The sequence below is a fragment of the Heterocephalus glaber genome, unplaced genomic scaffold (genome assembly GCF_053883595.1).
Source record: "Heterocephalus glaber isolate CG9 unplaced genomic scaffold, H.glaber_assembly_v1.0 deba00001687, whole genome shotgun sequence".
In the NCBI taxonomy this organism is placed as follows: domain Eukaryota; kingdom Metazoa; phylum Chordata; class Mammalia; order Rodentia; family Bathyergidae; genus Heterocephalus; species Heterocephalus glaber.
Genome location: NW_028258412.1, coordinates 13,240,010 through 13,256,081, shown reverse-complemented (window position 1 = coordinate 13,256,081; position 16,072 = coordinate 13,240,010). Strand labels below are relative to the sequence as shown.

Here is a 16,072-nt window from a genome sequence, read left to right as displayed (position 1 = left end):
GAAGAGAGTTTCAAACGACAAAACTCAGATTAGTAGACGTCCGTAAAATACAGCCTATTTTTAAACACTTTATTCAGTCTCCGTAGAGACTGTCAAAAATTGCCAATGCCGACTATATATCAAGTCGTCATGGCGGGGTATTGGGAAAAGTTTTCAATTAGCAATAATCGCGCCTCGGATAAACCTCATTGGCTACGATACTGCCACTGCGCAAAGCTGAGAAAAGTTAGCCCCTGCTCATCATTCCCAATAAATGAGATTCCTATTACAGAAAGGTGAGTTTGACTCCAGTGGAAAAACCATCAATGATTTTTTTCTTGAAAATGATATAACCCAACCAAAACATATAAAGATGACTTGGAAATATATAGGCGGTTCTGTTGTGATTTCATTTAAATAGATTTTGTCAGAGAATGAAGCAAAGAAGTATGGGAGGGAACATGCTAATAAGTTTAATTCAGAGACAGCAAGGAGAGATTGGAGAAACGTGAATCAGCGTGTTCTATGTGGCCCTTTTCACATTGTAACTACCTTCCCCAAAGAGGCTTTAAAAAATAAAATTTGTGAATACATTTTACCATTTACCACATAAAATTTACCATTTTGGGCTGGGGATTTAGCTCAGTGGCAACGTGCCTGCCTTGCAAGCACAAAGTCCTGAGTTCAATCCCTGGTACTGCAATAAATAAATAAATAAACAAACAAACAAATAAATAAAATTTACCATTTTAACTTTTTTTAAAAAACCATTTTAACTTTTTGGGTTTTTTTGGTACTGGGGATCAAACTTGGGACCTTGTGCTTGCAAGGCAGGTGGTGGAACCACTGAGCTAAATCCCTGGCCCTGAGTTCCTGTTTTTGATTTTTCAGGTACATACCTAGAAGTGGAATTGCTGGATCATATGCAATTCTATGTTTAATTCAAAAGAGTTTTCTGAGAAGAGGATGAAAGACTATTCTGACAGAAATGTACACAGTGTATAAAATTGGAAGTAACTTTCACTGTTACTCCCCGTTTCCTTTCACAAGTGGAAAGCTGTTTAAAACCTATATCTGAACTAATTTCCTCCCTGTACTATATTCTCCAAAATAGTTTGATTTTTATCATTCACTTAAATTCAAACAGTAATTTCTAAGAAAGTGATAGTTCTTCCCCCATTTTGTTTTTCCTTTGGACTGAGGATTGAACCTAAGGCCTTCATATTGAACTAAACCCCACCCTTTTAAAATTTTGAGACAGGGAAGTTTTCCCTAAATTGCTACATTACCAGATATAGCCAGGGATTTAGCTCAGTGGTTCCGGCGCTTGCCTCGCAAGCACAAGGTCCGGAGTTCAATCCCCGGTACCAAAAAAAAAAAAAAAACACTACAGCCAACACTAAATTACCAGATATAGTCCCCAAGGTCCAACCCCTCATTCACTCCCTTAAACTAGGCCCCCTCCCATTTCCATCACCTCTGAATAATGCCACCAATTATGATCTCACCAAATCCATTAATCCACTGATGAAGTCAGAGCCCTAATGACCCAGTCACTTCAAAAGCCCATTCACTGGAGCTGGTTTTGGTGGTGCACACCTGTGATCCTAGCACTTGGGAGACTGAGGCAGGAGGATCACTGTGAGTTTTAGGCCAGCCTGAGCTACATAGTGAGTCCAAGGTTGACTACATAGCTTGACCCTGTCTCAAAAACAAAAAAAAAAAGCCCATTAGCTGGCAAGCAAGTATGCAATACAATGAACTTTGGGGGACATTTTATTTTATTTTATCAATTTTTCTTTTTTTTTTCCAGTACCGGGGATCGAACTCAGGTCCTTGTGAGGCAGGCAGTGGAACCACTGAGCTAAATCCCAGGCCCCTTCTTTTCTTTTCTTTTCTTTTTTTTTGTTGTCCAGGCTGGCCTTGAACTCACTATGTAGCACAGGCAAACCTCAAACTCCTGGCAATCCCCCTCAGCCTCCTAGGTGCTAGGATTACAGACATGTGCAACCAATCCTGGCTGGGGGAGACATTTCACTTATTTATTTATTTATTTATTTATTTGGTTGGTTTTTTTCAATTTGAGAGATTTCCATATTTTATTTTATTATTATTATTATTATTATTGTTATTGTTATTTTTGGTACCGGGGATCGAACTCCAGTCCTTGTGCTTGCACACCAGGTGGCGAAACTGATCTAAATCCCCGGCCCATTATTATTATTTTTTGAGACAGGGTCTCACTCTGTAGTTCAGGCTGGTCTTGAACTCACATGTAGCCCAGGCTGGCCTCCAATTTGTGGTGATCCTCCTGCCTCAGCCTCCTGAGTGCTAGGATTACCAGTGTGCGCCACCACACTCAGTTTGGGGGGACATTCTAGATAATAACCACAACACCCTCCACAAGTGACCTTCCAATGGAAAGAAGAAAAACTAAAAACTCAGCTAAATTCTCTCCAGAACATGACATCTTTGGGATCTGAAAGCACATTAGCTCTGTACTTTCAGCTGATCTATTATTGATGTTGATTCCACTTGGAAAATTTAAAAAAAGTAATATGGGTTTAAAATTTTTCTAGTCAAACCAAGGAGGAGAAGGTCACTATTTTGACACTGTCATAGAAAATGTACCGGGTTGCTTTGTGTGTGTGTGCCAGGGACTGAACCCTTCCTTATGCTAAGCACATGCACTATGCTCTGCCATGGAGCTACAGCATCACCTATGCAGTGTTTTGATTTACATTTTGGTTATTTTGGCCAATGTGATCAGATTAACCGAGGCACGTAGAACTATTGGGTGACTGGTCTCGAAGCCTAGTAGGTCCTGCAGATAGTGACCTGAGTTGTAACTGGTGATACCACTCCCAAATTGCTAAATGAAGTCACTTCACCAATATTTATCTGCCTCTAGCTTCCATCTTACTCTGGGCTTTGGGTCATTTCAAAATAGAAGGAGACAGTCCTTCATTCTGGAGTTCATGGTCTCTGCTAGATTATGTTCTAAGATATATACTAATTGATGCCTTATTTAGGCAATGCTATAGAATAGAGATTTTTCACTGGCACCATATTAGGACCACCCAGGAAGTGAGCAAATAGGCTCAGAGCTCAGGCCTCTTCACTCAATCAGTGAAGTCAGAATCCCTGGGAATGAGACTCAGGCATTTTGTTGATTGATTTAATCAAATATAAGATAATAAATATCATTGGAGGAGTCAAGTGGGTGAGCCCATTAGTCCACATATATTATACTTGGCTTTAGTTGTTCATATTCAACCAGTCACGGTGGTGGACACCTGTAATCCTAGCTACAGGGAAGCTGAGGCTGGAGGATCACAAGTTTGAGGCCAGCCTGGTCAAATTTGTGAGACCTTATCTCAAAATAAAAAAAGAAAAAGAGGCTTAGAGATATAGTTTAATGGCAGAGCACTGCTTAGCACGCACAGGCCCAGGTTCAACCTCCAATATTGAAAAAAAAGTAATTGTTCATATTAAATGTAAAAAACCCCCAAATTTTCAGATAGTTGTGAATCTATTTCTTCATAACCCACTACAAAGTATTTTATTCATAGAAGTGAACTAAGTTGATCCCTTGTGGTGAATGGAAAGAAACACAAATATCGAAGATGAAGGTGGGTCAAATCTACATTCATCATCATCATCATCATCATCATCATCATTATTATTATTATTATTATTATTATTATTATTATTATTTGGTACAGGGGATCGAACTCGGGTCCCTGCGCTTGCGCAGCGGGCGACGAAACCACTGGGCTAAATCCCCGGCCCTACATTCATTATTAAAAGTTACTTGCTGGGAGTGGGCCTATAATCCCATCACTCGGGAGGATGAGGCAGGAGGACTGTAGTGAATTCAAGGCCAGCCTGGACTACATAGTGAGTTCAAGGCTAGCTAAGCTATATAGGGAGACTCTGTCTCAAAAAACCACAAAGAAGTCCTAAATTAACGCTATTTGGGTGGTGATTCTGCACTCAGAGCTTTAGTGCCGTTTCTAACCACTTCCCTCTGAAAGAGAAAACTGTACCTGTGATTGGCTGAAGGCTCATGAAGGCTCAGGGGCCAAGATTCCAAATTCTCACCATGGAAGGCCGACAGGGGGCGCTCCGGGTGAGCTGGGTCCCTCAAGGATGGCTCTCGTAGGATTGTGGGATTTGTAGTTTTTCTTGAATTATTTTGGGTTCATGAACTACACTTCCCAAAATGCATAGGTAGCATGATAGTCCCACTACCGACTGTCAAGTGTTCCCTAAACTGGGAAAGGTGAGTGTGTTTTGTGCAGGTTGCAGATTTCTAAAAGTTGTTCATTTCTTGTTAGGGCGTTGCGTTTTTCCTCGTTGACGTTGGTAAAACCTGGACGAGAACAGTTGTTCCCACGGAACGTGTCTTCAGTAGGACTTCCCTGGCCTTTTGTTTCAGGAAACTCGACCAAGTAGTATTTGTTTAGCTGTCCGCGTTGCTGTGGAATGTCAAGGAAAAAGGCTAGGTCCTGAATTCAGGTCCGGAAAGCCAAGCATTAAATATTGTTTGCCTATGGGGGATGCGTGTCAGTAGAGAATTTCTGCATTATATCAAAGAATATGTCAAAGCCTTATTTTTACAGTTAGAAAAGCTGACCCTCATGGGTCCCCCCCCCCCCCGCCCCGGTCCCATGATCAAGTAGCAGAATTTGCAAGGGAGAGAAAACAAATAGTAAGAGAGAGATGAAGGGACAAAAGATGTGCACATGTTTACTTACATGAATAAAACAAAAGCCTGTAGGACCTAAGCAGCAATTTCTTTAGCAAACTCTAATATATTGGGCTAGGAGTGTTGCCAAATGTTAATGTTCTTACCTAGCATGCTGGGAGGCCCTGGGTTCAATCCCACCATGGGGTAGACCTGAAATGCTACAGCTGAAATGTGCTTCTCTTAGCTTGTGGAGAAATAAGACAATTCTGATGATGATGATTATGATGATGATGATGATGAATTTGGTTTTTAGAGACAGGGTCTCATTATGTAGTTCAGGGTGTCTTTGAACTCACTATGTTTCCCAGGCTGGCCTTGAACTCCCAGTGATCCTTCTGTCTCAGCCTCTGGAGTGCTGGGGTTCCAGGTGTGTGCCACCATGCCCAGAATAATTCTGATTTTTATTTTTATTTTATTTATTTATTTATTTATTTTGGTACCGGGGATCAAACTCGGGTCCTGTGCTTGCAAGGCAAGCGACGGAACCACTGAACTAAATACCCAGCCCAATAATTCTGATTTTTAAAAGAGGAAGTAGGCTTATAGAGCACACAGTTCCATAAGGGATAATATTAACAAAAGATATGGGTAAATTTAACTCTTATAGGGACTTTTAGATATAGTCATAAGTGGGATAATAATGGCTGTGAGGGATTGAAAGATTATTGGGGTTAGGAGGGTAGGGGTATAGCTGATCCTCCTGCCTCAGCCTCCCAAGTGTTGGCATTATAGGCATGCGCAACCATGCCTAGCACTTTCTTTCTTTCTTTCTTTCTTTCTTTCTTTCTTTCTTTCTTTCTTTCTTTCTTTCTTTCTTTCTTTCTTTCTTTCTATTTTGTACCGGGGATCCAACTTGGGACTTGCGCTTGCGAGGCAGGTGGGGGCACCACTGAGCTAAATCTCTGGCCCTACTTATTTATTTTTGAGACAGGGTCTTGCTATGTAGTTCATGCTGGCCTCAAACTTACTATGTAGCCCAGGCTGGTCTCGTAGCAAGCCTCCTGCTCAGCCTCTCAAGTGCTGGAACTGCAGGCTTGCACCACCACACCTGGCTGATATTTTAAAGTTTATAAGGAACTCAGTTTTGATCAGCCTGGTGTTCCTGGGAATGATGAAATAGGTCTTTCTTTTTTTCTCTCTCTTTCTCTCTTTCTCCCTCTCTCTCTTTCTTTCTTTCCTTCCTTCCTTCTTTCTTTCTTCCTTCCTTCCTTCCTTCCTTTCTTTCTTTCCCACTGAGCTACATTCTTAGCCCTTTATATTTTTATTTTTTGGGTCTTTTGAGGCAGCGTCTCACTATGTAGTTCAGGCTGGCTTTGAGCTCATTGTGTAGTCCAGTCTGGCCTTGAACTTCAAATAATCCTCCTGGCTCAGCCTCCAAGTGCTGGGATTGCAGGTGTGCACCACTACAGCCAGTAGTAGCCCTTTTTATTTTGAGAAACGGCCTCACTAAATTGCTTAGGCTGGCCTTGAATTTGAGATCTTCATGCCTCAGCTTCCCAAGTAGCTGGCATTACAGGTGTGTGCCACCATGCCCAGCAGGTCTTATGTTAGAATCCTCCTTACCAATTGTTTGTCCCTCCATCCATTACTTTTTTTCTTTTTTTTTTTTTGGTATCAGGGATTGAATTCAGGACCTTGCACTTGCAAGGCAGGCACAGTGCCACTGAGCTAAATCCCTGGCCCATCATTACTTTTTTTTTTTTAATAAGCCAAAATGCACAGGTTCATTCACCAGCCATTTGAAGTTAATTTTCATTTGAGGGCTATAGCATAAATACAATTCTGGCTTAGGTTCTTAAGAGACCAGGGAGATAATAAGATTGGCTTAGACTGTTATGAAATAGTCTAGTGTGTAAACATGATTTTTATTTTGTGGAAGGTATTAGAGATTCTTGACAAGGTAAAAATTGTTGAAAAGATAAGGAAAAAGATAGGCTTCTGGTTTCAGGTTGGACTGCTAGGACCCATGCAGGTGTACTGGGATCACTTTATACCTTGGAAGGCCAGCCAGTAAACATTCAAGAATTTGCTAGCCAATTGTTAAATTATTAGTAGCCAGAAGTTGGCCATGATGAGATTTTCTTTTCCTTTCTTGTGGGGTGGAGTGGGGAGGTGAAGGGGGAAAGCCAGTTTACCAGCGCATGCCTGGCAGGGTCCCATTTTTTCCATAAACCTGGAAGCCAGTGTTAAATATATTCTTGAGTTATCAGATTCTGGTCTAGCTCGAACCCTTCCAAATTTCACACAAGATTGACTGGGATTAAAAGGTCAAATACACTTTTTAGGGCCGGGGATTTAGCTCAGCGGTTCCGATGCCTGCCCAACAAGCGCAAGGACTCAAGTTCGATCCCCAATACCAAAAAAAAAATACACTTTATAATACAGGGTACATACATTGCAGGGCCAGGAGTATAGATCTGTGGTAGACCACTTTCTTAGCATGCATGAGGCCATCAGTTTAGTCCTCAGCACCAAAAAATGAAACAATAACAACAAAATACTGCAGGTGCAGTGGGGCAGTGGGGAAGGATGAGGAGGGGGAAGAGGCTGTAAAATGTTTGTTTCTTTTGGACCCATTAATTACAAGTAGGTTGTTCTGATAAGCATAGAATCTGGATAGGGGCTTTCTTAAATTACATAAACTCTGTGCTTCTCTCTAATACATTCTTCTAATTCCTATTTTATCTTCCATAAAGCAACACTGTATGCATCTCCAGGGAATTCCTGCTCCCCAGCTATTTCTCAGTGTCTTGATGCTGTTGGCTCTCATCACTCTTCTCATAATATTTCAGGGTAAAAGTTTATTGAGTCTTACTTTTTTTTTTTGGTACTGGGGATCGAACTCAGGACCTTGCACTTGTACAGCAGGAGCCGGAACCACTGAGCTAAATCCCCAGCCCCCTGAGTGTTACTTTTTAGGTTGGCAGTTTTCAGACATGACCTGGAGAGGTCTTGACATTTCCTCAGTTGAGGCTGTTAGTGTAGTTCACCATTTTCAAGGCCATGGTTTGAAGGAAAAGTAAAAAAAAGAAGTATCACCAATAAACAGCTCCAAAATGCAATTTAGGGTAGACTATTTAGGGGAGATAAGGATGCTACTCAAGCTTTTCTTTTTCTTTCTTGCTTGCTTGGGTTTTTGTTGTTGTTGTTGTTTATTTTGTTTTGGTTTTGGTTTTGTACCAGGGCCCTATGCTTGCCTAGCAGGCAAAGCCCCTGAGCTACATACATCCCTGGCCCTGTTGTTGTTGTTTTGTTTTTGCTTGAACCCAGGGCCTTTGTACTGAGCTACATCCCTACCTTTTTTATTTTTTATTTTGAGAGGGTCTTGGTAAGTTGCTAAATTTTTTCTTTTGAGACAGAGAGTCCCACTATGTATCCCAGGCTGGCCTTAAACCCATTGTGATCCTCCTGTCTCAGATTCCTCAGTGCTAGGATTACAGGTGTGCACCCCGCCATAGAAAGAATTGTTTGTTTATTTATTTTTTCAGTATCAGGGATCAAACTCAGGACCTTGTGCTTGCAAGGCAGGAGAGGCACCACTGAGCTAAATCCCTGGCCCAGCAAGAATTTTTTTTAAAGAATTATTTTTATTGTGCAGACAGAGTACTGTAACAAACTCCCACCCATGGATCATCACCCAACTTCAGAATTTATTAATTCTCAGGCTGAAGGTATAGCTCAGTGGTAGAATGAGTCCCTAGCGTGTGTGAGGCCCTGGGTTAAAGCCCAACATCCTCTCCAAAGATAAGCATAATTCTGGTCTGTTTCCTTTATATATCCCTATGTACTTCATTCCCACATATTATTATTATTATTATTATTATTATTATTTTTGGTACCAGGGATCGAACTCGGGTCCTTGTGCTTGCAAGGCAAGCAGCGGAACCACTGAGCTAAATCCCTGGCCCCCCCACATATTATTTTATGTATGTATGTATGTATTTATTTATTTGAGACAGGGTCTCGCTTTGTACTCTTTGTAGTTCAAGCTGACCTTGAATTCACTATGCAGCCCAGGCTGGCCTCAAACTCATGGTGATCCTCTCGTCTCAGCCTCCTGAGTGCTGGGACTGACTACAGGTGTGCACCATTATGCCTGGCATAGATCTTTTCTATAGCTGAATGGTATTCCATCCTCTGTATAGACCACATTTTGTGTAGCCACTCATTAGTCGGTGGTTACCTTTGCTTGCATAATACAGATTGTCACATGAGGTTTCTTTCTGTCTAGAATGAGGATGAACTATAGGCTGAGTTTCAGGTCAACAAAAAGCCTTTGGGTCACGAACCTCAGCCAGCAGTGCTCTCGCGGATCCAGTGGGTTATTTGTGCCACCATGTCCACCTTTGAGTCCTGAGAAAGTCAGAGAGTTCCAGCGCTTCATCACCCTTTCCAAGAAACTCCTAGTGATGACCGGGGCGGGAATCTCAACGGAGTCCGGGATCCCCGACTACAGGTCCGAAAAGGTGGGACTTTATGCCCGCAACGCCCGGAGGCCCATCCAGCACAGCGATTTCCTCCGCAGCGCCCCGATTCGCCAGCGGTACTGGGCGCGGAACTTCGTGGGCTGGCCTCAGTTCTCCTCCCACCAGCCCAACCCGGCACACTGGGCTCTGAGCACCTGGGAGAGACTTGGGAAGCTGCATTGGTTGGTGACTCAAAATGTGGACTCTCTCCACACCAAGGCTGGGAGTCAGCGGCTCACTGAGCTCCACGGATGCATGCACAGGTGCGGGAAGGGACGGGCTGATCGCAAAATGGTCCAGTTTCCTGAGAGCAGCGACCCTGGCTGTCTTGATCACGTTTTCTGAGTCGCACCATGAGAAAAGGATATGAGAACAAGTCGGGTTTTTTTGGTTTTGGGGGGGCTTTTTTTGGTACCAGGGATCGAACTAGGGTCTTTGTGCTTGCGCAGCAGGCGGCGAAACCAGTGAGCCAAATCCCTGGCCCAACAAGTCGTTTTGGAGTGGTTCCTACTAAACTCAGGAAGGAGTAGGGATGTATATAGGGGGAGGAGGCTGAAGCAGGAAGATCACTGTGAGTCGGAGGCCAGCCTGGGCTCCATAGTGAGTTCAAGGCCAGCCTGAACTACATAGTGAGACCTTGTCTCAAAAAACCAAACCAAAACCGTTACAAAACATGATTATTACCTGTGTGGTCCTTTTTATGTTTATTTTCGTACTGGGGATTGAACCCAGGGGCTTAGCACTGAGCTACAAACCCCATCTCTTTTTATTTTATTTATTTTTAAAATTTTGATATGGGGTCTTATTAAGTCGTTGAGTTACCCAGGCTAGGCTCCAATTCAATCCTATCTCAGCCTCTCAGAGTGCTGGGATTACAGGCTTGTGTCACTGTGCCTGGCTGTGCAGTCCTTTGATATAGATGACTGCACACTTAAAGAAACAGACTTGGGGATGGGGATTTAGCTCAGTGGTTCCACCGCCTGCCCCCAAAGCGCAAGGATCCAAGTTCGATCCCCAGTACCAAAAAAAGAAAAAGAAAAAAGAACAGACTTAGTCAAGATGGGGATGACTGCTTTATGGTTAAGGTGGGGCCTGAGACCAGTTTGAGTTTCACTAGACGGGGAGGAAAGAGTGGCTCCCTAATGAAGGACATTTGTAGCCCCCGGGGGAGTCTGCCTAATCTCCAGGGAGGGTTTGGGATGCGACTAGTGTGAAATCAGATTGTGTGAGAGGGAGGGACCCACATCCAGATGCATTTGACAATCAGGCAGTGCAGTTTAGGTCTGTTGTGAGACACAAAGGGGCCTGTTAGTAGTTTCTGAGTAAGACAGCAACATGATAAAAATAGATTGGAGGAAGTCTAGACTTGATTAGAAAGAAAGGGTCAAAGAGATCAGCCTGAGGGACCCGGACTAAGGTGGTCCTGGGGGAATTAGGGTTAATGATGCCCATAGCTTGATTTAAAAATACAATACAGGGCCGGGGATTTAGCTCAGTGGTTCTGGCACCTGCCTTGCAAGTGCAGGGTCCCGAGTTTGATCCCTGGTACCAAAAAAATAAAAATAAAATAAAAAATAAAATACAACTTTTTCTCACCATGAAAATTTCAAATATTTGCAAAAGTAAAGAGATGTTGTAGGGCTGGGGATTTAGTTCAGTGGTTCTGCTGCCTGTCTTGCAAGCACAAGGACCCCAGTTCAATCCCCAGTACCAAAAAAAAAAAAAAAAGAGACGTTGTATAATGAATTCCCATATACCATCATCCAATTCATGGATTTTTTTTTGTTTTTGTTTTTGTTTTGGTACTAGGGTTCGAACTCAGGTCCTTGCGCTTGTGCAGCAGGTGACAAAACCACTGAGCTAAATCCCCGGCCCCCATTCATGGATTTTATCAAGTTTTCTTTATCCCTTCTCTATCTTTTTTTGTTGTTTTTGTTTTTATTAAATTTTTTTTTCAGTACTAGGGATTGAACCCAGAGCCTTTGCACTTAGTCACCCCCCCCCCCATTTTTCAGTTTTGAGCCACCCATCCCTATTTTTAGTTTTTAAATTGCTCAGGCTGGGCTAGAATTTATGATCCTCCTGCCTCAGCCTCCCAGAGTGCTGGGATTACAGGTGTGCACCACCATGTTCATTTTTTTCCCCAGTACTGGGGATCAAACTCAGAACTTTGCACTTTTGAGGCAGGCTCAGCACCACTGAGCTAAATCCCCAGCTCAGTTTTTTGTTTTTCTTTTGTTTTGATACTGGGGATCAAACTCAGGACCTGGGCCTGCCAGGCAGGCCCAGTGCCACTGAGCTACATCCCCAGCCCCCAGTTTTTTGTTTTTGAGACAGGTCTTATTCTGTAGCCCAGGCTGCCCTCCAACTCCAGCCTCTTTTCACAGCCCCAAGTGCTGGGATTACATTGTGTGCCACCATGCCCATCTACTCTATTTCTAACATTTAAAAACAACTCTCAGGGCTGGGGATTTAGCTTAGTGGTGCCACTCCTGCCTTGTAAGCTCAAGGTCCTGAGTTCGATCCCTGGTACCAAAATAATCTAAAACTTTTTTTCATTTCATAGGGGACTTTTTTGGGGGGAGGTTCTCAGGTTCAAACTGAGGACCTCACACATGCTAGGCAAGCACTCTAATGAGCCACAGTTCCCACCCTCATGCCTTGTCTTTTTATTTATTTATTTTGGGGGGGGGTACTGGGGATCGAGCTCAGGACCTTGTGCTTTCAAGGCAGGGGGTGGAACTACTGAGCTAAATCCCCAGCCCTTGTTTTGTTTTTTGAAACAGGGTCTTCTTATGTAGTTCAGGTTGGCCTTGAAGTCACTGTAGCAAGGCTGGGCTTGAACTTGCTGGGATCCTCCCACCCCAGCCTCTCAAGTGCTAGGATTACAGATATGTGCCACCATGCCGAGCTTACTTTCAGTACTATGGATAAAAGTGAGTGGTCTTTCAGTAAGAGAGGTAGGTGTTCTTGGTGAAAAGATTGGAAACAGTTCTACTCGGTGCTTGTAAAATTATTTTGAATTAGTATATATACAAATTATTGCCACTTCTTTATTAAATTCAAAAGTCAGCTGAGCATGGTGGTACACACCTGTAATCCCTGCATGATGGGAAGCTGAGGCAGAAGGATTGCAAATTGGAGTTCAGCCTGGGCAATTAAGGGAGACACTGCCTCAAAACAATATATTTGGTACCGGGGGTGGAACTTGGGACCTTACGCTTGGGAGTCAGGCGCCAGAACCACTGAGCTAAATCCCCAGCCCCTCAAAACAATATTTAAAATAAAGGCTGGGATGTACATAGCTCAGTGTGAAGGTCCTGGGTTCTATCCCCAATACCACAATTAAAAAGTTATCTGAAGGCTAAGCAGTGAGGAAACAGATATACCTTCCTTGCTTTAGAATGATAGTAGAAAGAAGGTGAGAAACGGATCATGCGAAAAGATGCATGATTTCCCCTAAAACGACGGGGGAATGTGGTGTTAGGAAAAGAAATGCCAGCAGGGCTGCCGATGCTAGGGCACAGGGCCCCGGCAGCCCTGCGCCTCCCGAGCGAGGACACCCTGCTCAGCGGGCCTGTGTCGGCTTTCAGGGTGCTCTGCCTGAGCTGCGGTGCGCAGACCCCGCGGGGGGCGCTGCAGCAGCGCTTCCAAGTCCTGAACCCCACCTGGGGCGCGGAGGCCCAGGGCCTGGCTCCCGACGGCGACGTCTTTCTCTCGGACGAACAGGTACGCACTTTTCAGGTCCCGTCCTGCCTTCGATGTGGAGGCCCTCTGAAACCAGACGTCGTCTTCTTCGGGGACACGGTGGATCCTGCCAAGGTTGATTTTGTGCACAAGCGCGTGAAAGAAGCCGACGCCCTGCTGGTGGTGGGATCCTCCTTGCAGGTATCTGGTGTGGGGTGGTAAACGCTCCTCGGTAGGGTGAGCAGGTTTCAGGAGGCTCCCTCCTGTTGGATCTGGAGAGCGCTCACTGTGTCTCCTCTCTGGGCAGGTGTACTCGGGGTACAGATTCGTCCTCACTGCCCGGGACCAGAAGATACCGATCGCCATCCTGAACATCGGGCGCACACGCTCGGACGACTTGGCCTGTCTGAAGCTGAGTTCTCGCTGCGGAGAGTTGCTGCCTTTAATAGACCCTCACTGACCCCCGACATGATGTTCCCAAGCCAGAAACGGGCCTTCCCGAGAATCCGGCTGCTGAAAGTAAATAAATGCCTTCCTAGATAGCAGATTCCGGTTCCCATTCAACTGAGAGGAGCATGGTGCGCTGAGAAGATACAGATAATCCTAGGTTCTCCCTCCTCTTCCTCTTCTTCCCCCCCCCCTTTTCTTTTCTTTTCAGTACTGGCCATTGAACTCAGGGCATTTGCACTGAGCTATATCCCCAGGCTTTTTCTTATTTTTTATGTTTGAAACAGGGTCTTGCTAAATTGCTCAGGCTGGGCTTGAATTTTTGATCCTCCTGCCTCAGCTTCCTAGAGTGCTGGGATTACAATCATGAGCTACCACACTTACCTTCTTTGCCCATTTTTTAATTGGATTGCCATGACTTTGTATGTTTAGGGGGTTTTTTTTGGCTTGGTTTTAATTAGTTTATTAGTTGTTTTTTGTTTGTTTGTTTTGCATTACTGGGAATTGAATCCATAGTCTGGTACTATTCTACTTTCCTATCCCTTTTTAAAAATTAAAAAAAATTTTCTTGGTGCAGTCCAAAATATGTAGTCCAGTCTGGGCTTGAACTCATAGTGTTCCTCCTGCCTTATTCTCCTGAGTGTAGGGATTACAGGCATGTGCCACCATGCCTGGCTAAGAAATATTTTATTTTTGAGACAGGATCTTACTAAATTGCCTGAGCTGGCCTCAAACTTGTGATCCTCCTGCCTCAGCCTCCCAAGCCGCTGGAATTAAAACCACCTGCCACCACACCCAGCTCACAACCACTTTTTTGGGGGGTACCAGGAATCAAACTCAGGGCCTCGAGCTTGCCAGGCCGGCAGTGTGCCACTGAACTACATCCCCGGCCAAATTAACCACTTTTTAGCACACTTTCAAACTAATATTGTATTACTAGAATAATATTTATTGCAAAGTTTCAGTGATGATAGAGATAAAATACAAACTACTCATAATATCACTACCTACATAAACCAAGTTTAACTTTTTGCTATAATGAATCTTATTTTTAGTTATTTATTATTTTTTATTTTTGGTGTTGGGGATTGCTGTTCTTAGTGTTTACTGCATCCTGCTTTTACCTAATATACAGTGTCCATTTTTCCATGTTCTAAGTGCTGTGGTGTTTTGAATTTTTTTTTTTGTTTTTGGTACCAGGGATCGAACTCAGGTCCTTGCGCTTGTGCAGCAGGTGGTGAAACCACTGAGCTAAATCCCTGGCCCAAAACAGAAGGCTGGTGGTTTCTCTAGATTTTTGGTACTGGGGATCGAACTCAGGACCTTGGGGTGTTTTGAATTTTGAAGCAACACCCCCCCCCCCATTCCCAGTTTATTTCGCCATTAATTTGCTTCATTTCTTTTCAGAATCCCAGGACTCACCATGCCTTCTTCCACAAACGAATGGAAGCTCCTCGAGTGCATCCTGTAGGGGGCACCAAACCACCCCGTCTGCCTGCTCATCTCCAAGCTGGGCTTGTATCGCAGAGCCAAGGAGTGAGGCCCCAGGCCAATGATATTTATCCTGTTTTCAAAGAAACAGCTGTTCTTGATGGGAAAACTGCATTCATTTCCTTTTTATGTCACATGGGAGAAGAAATAGTCTGGGGAAAATGTAGGACACGACACTGGAGTGGTTGCCCGGGGAGTGCACTCAGTGGGTGAGTGTAGAAGGAAAATGACTTGATTCATAATTCCAAATGGTTGTGTTTTTAACGGAACCACTTGTTTTGTTTTGTTTTGATAAATGTGAATGAATGTTTTATTAACCAAGTATTAAAGTATTTCAGTAGCATACCAGGAGTGTGGGGTGTACATTTATATATGCATATATTTTTTAAGATCAGCTTAAAAAGAGAATGGTGCTTTATAATACAGTTCTCTAAGGATTTCTATTCATGCCAGCTGTCAGAATGACAAACCTGACTGGAACCTCGCTTGTAGAGCAAAAACAGTTCATTGCCAAGGGGGCTCTTAAGTTGATTTGTTTCTGCTGAGGAAAGCAGGAAGACTTGTTTGATTACTGTGTTAGCCTGGAAGAATCAGTGGAGCAGATGGGAGAATAACAGGCTGTTCTGAACAGCCTTTTGTCTAAAATGAGAACAGGCAATGCCTGCTGATCCCACACCTGCCCAGGAAGCACATTTCAGTTCACCTGGATAACCAAGATCTGGAAAATGCGTTGAGTGTTTGCCTCGGCAGCACATATACTAAAATTGGAAAAATGTGTCAAGTTTGTTTCACCTACACAACTGAGTTTGCCCATGGTCACTAATTCTGAGCAAGTGTAAGGTTGTAAATCTCATTCCAGCTTTTTTTTTTTTTTTTTTTGGTGTCAGGGATCGACCTCAGGCCCTTGCACTTTCGAGGCAGGTGTGGTGCCACTTGAGCTAAATCCCCGGCCCCTCATTCCAGCTTTTTTTTTTTTTTTTTGGTACTGGGGATCGAACTCAGGACCTTGTGCTTTCGAGGCAGGTGCAGTGCCACGGAGCTAAATCCCAGGCTCATTCCAGCTTTTTGCAGATGGGGAGCCTAAGATGCTTTCAAGCAGGCTTCCTCAGTTGCTCAGTCAGTACTAACAATTGTATTCAAATCTGGGTCTTCTGAATCTCAAACCATTCTCACCGAAAATCTCAACAACAGCTGGTGACAGACATTGTATTAAGCAAACTAATGACACAAAAGATACCACTTCTTGCCC

General features: G+C 43.8%; 1 protein-coding gene and 1 non-coding gene across 3 annotated transcripts; one reads left to right on the top strand and one right to left on the bottom strand.

Annotated features, from left to right (window-relative positions):
- Positions 1-77: 77 nt before the first annotated feature.
- Positions 78-218, bottom strand: LOC147821995 (U4 spliceosomal RNA). Its single transcript, XR_015446359.1, has one exon. It is a non-coding gene; the product is annotated as a U4 spliceosomal RNA (small nuclear RNA).
- Positions 219-4,136: 3,918 nt separating this feature from the next.
- Positions 4,137-15,168, top strand: Sirt4 (sirtuin 4). 2 transcript variants are annotated; one of them, XM_087198206.1, is made up of 5 exons: positions 4,137-4,264; positions 8,964-9,461; positions 12,792-13,086; positions 13,193-13,492; positions 14,740-15,168. In XM_087198206.1, the coding sequence occupies exons 1-4, from the start codon at positions 4,218-4,220 to the stop codon at positions 13,343-13,345; spliced, it is 993 nt and encodes a 330-aa protein (XP_087054332.1). In that variant the 5' UTR covers positions 4,137-4,217; the 3' UTR covers positions 13,346-13,492; positions 14,740-15,168. The 2 variants fall into 2 exon arrangements, with proteins under 2 accessions (XP_087054332.1, XP_087054331.1); XM_087198205.1 differs by having other exon boundaries at positions 4,143-4,264; positions 13,193-13,404.
- Positions 15,169-16,072: the final 904 nt, after the last annotated feature.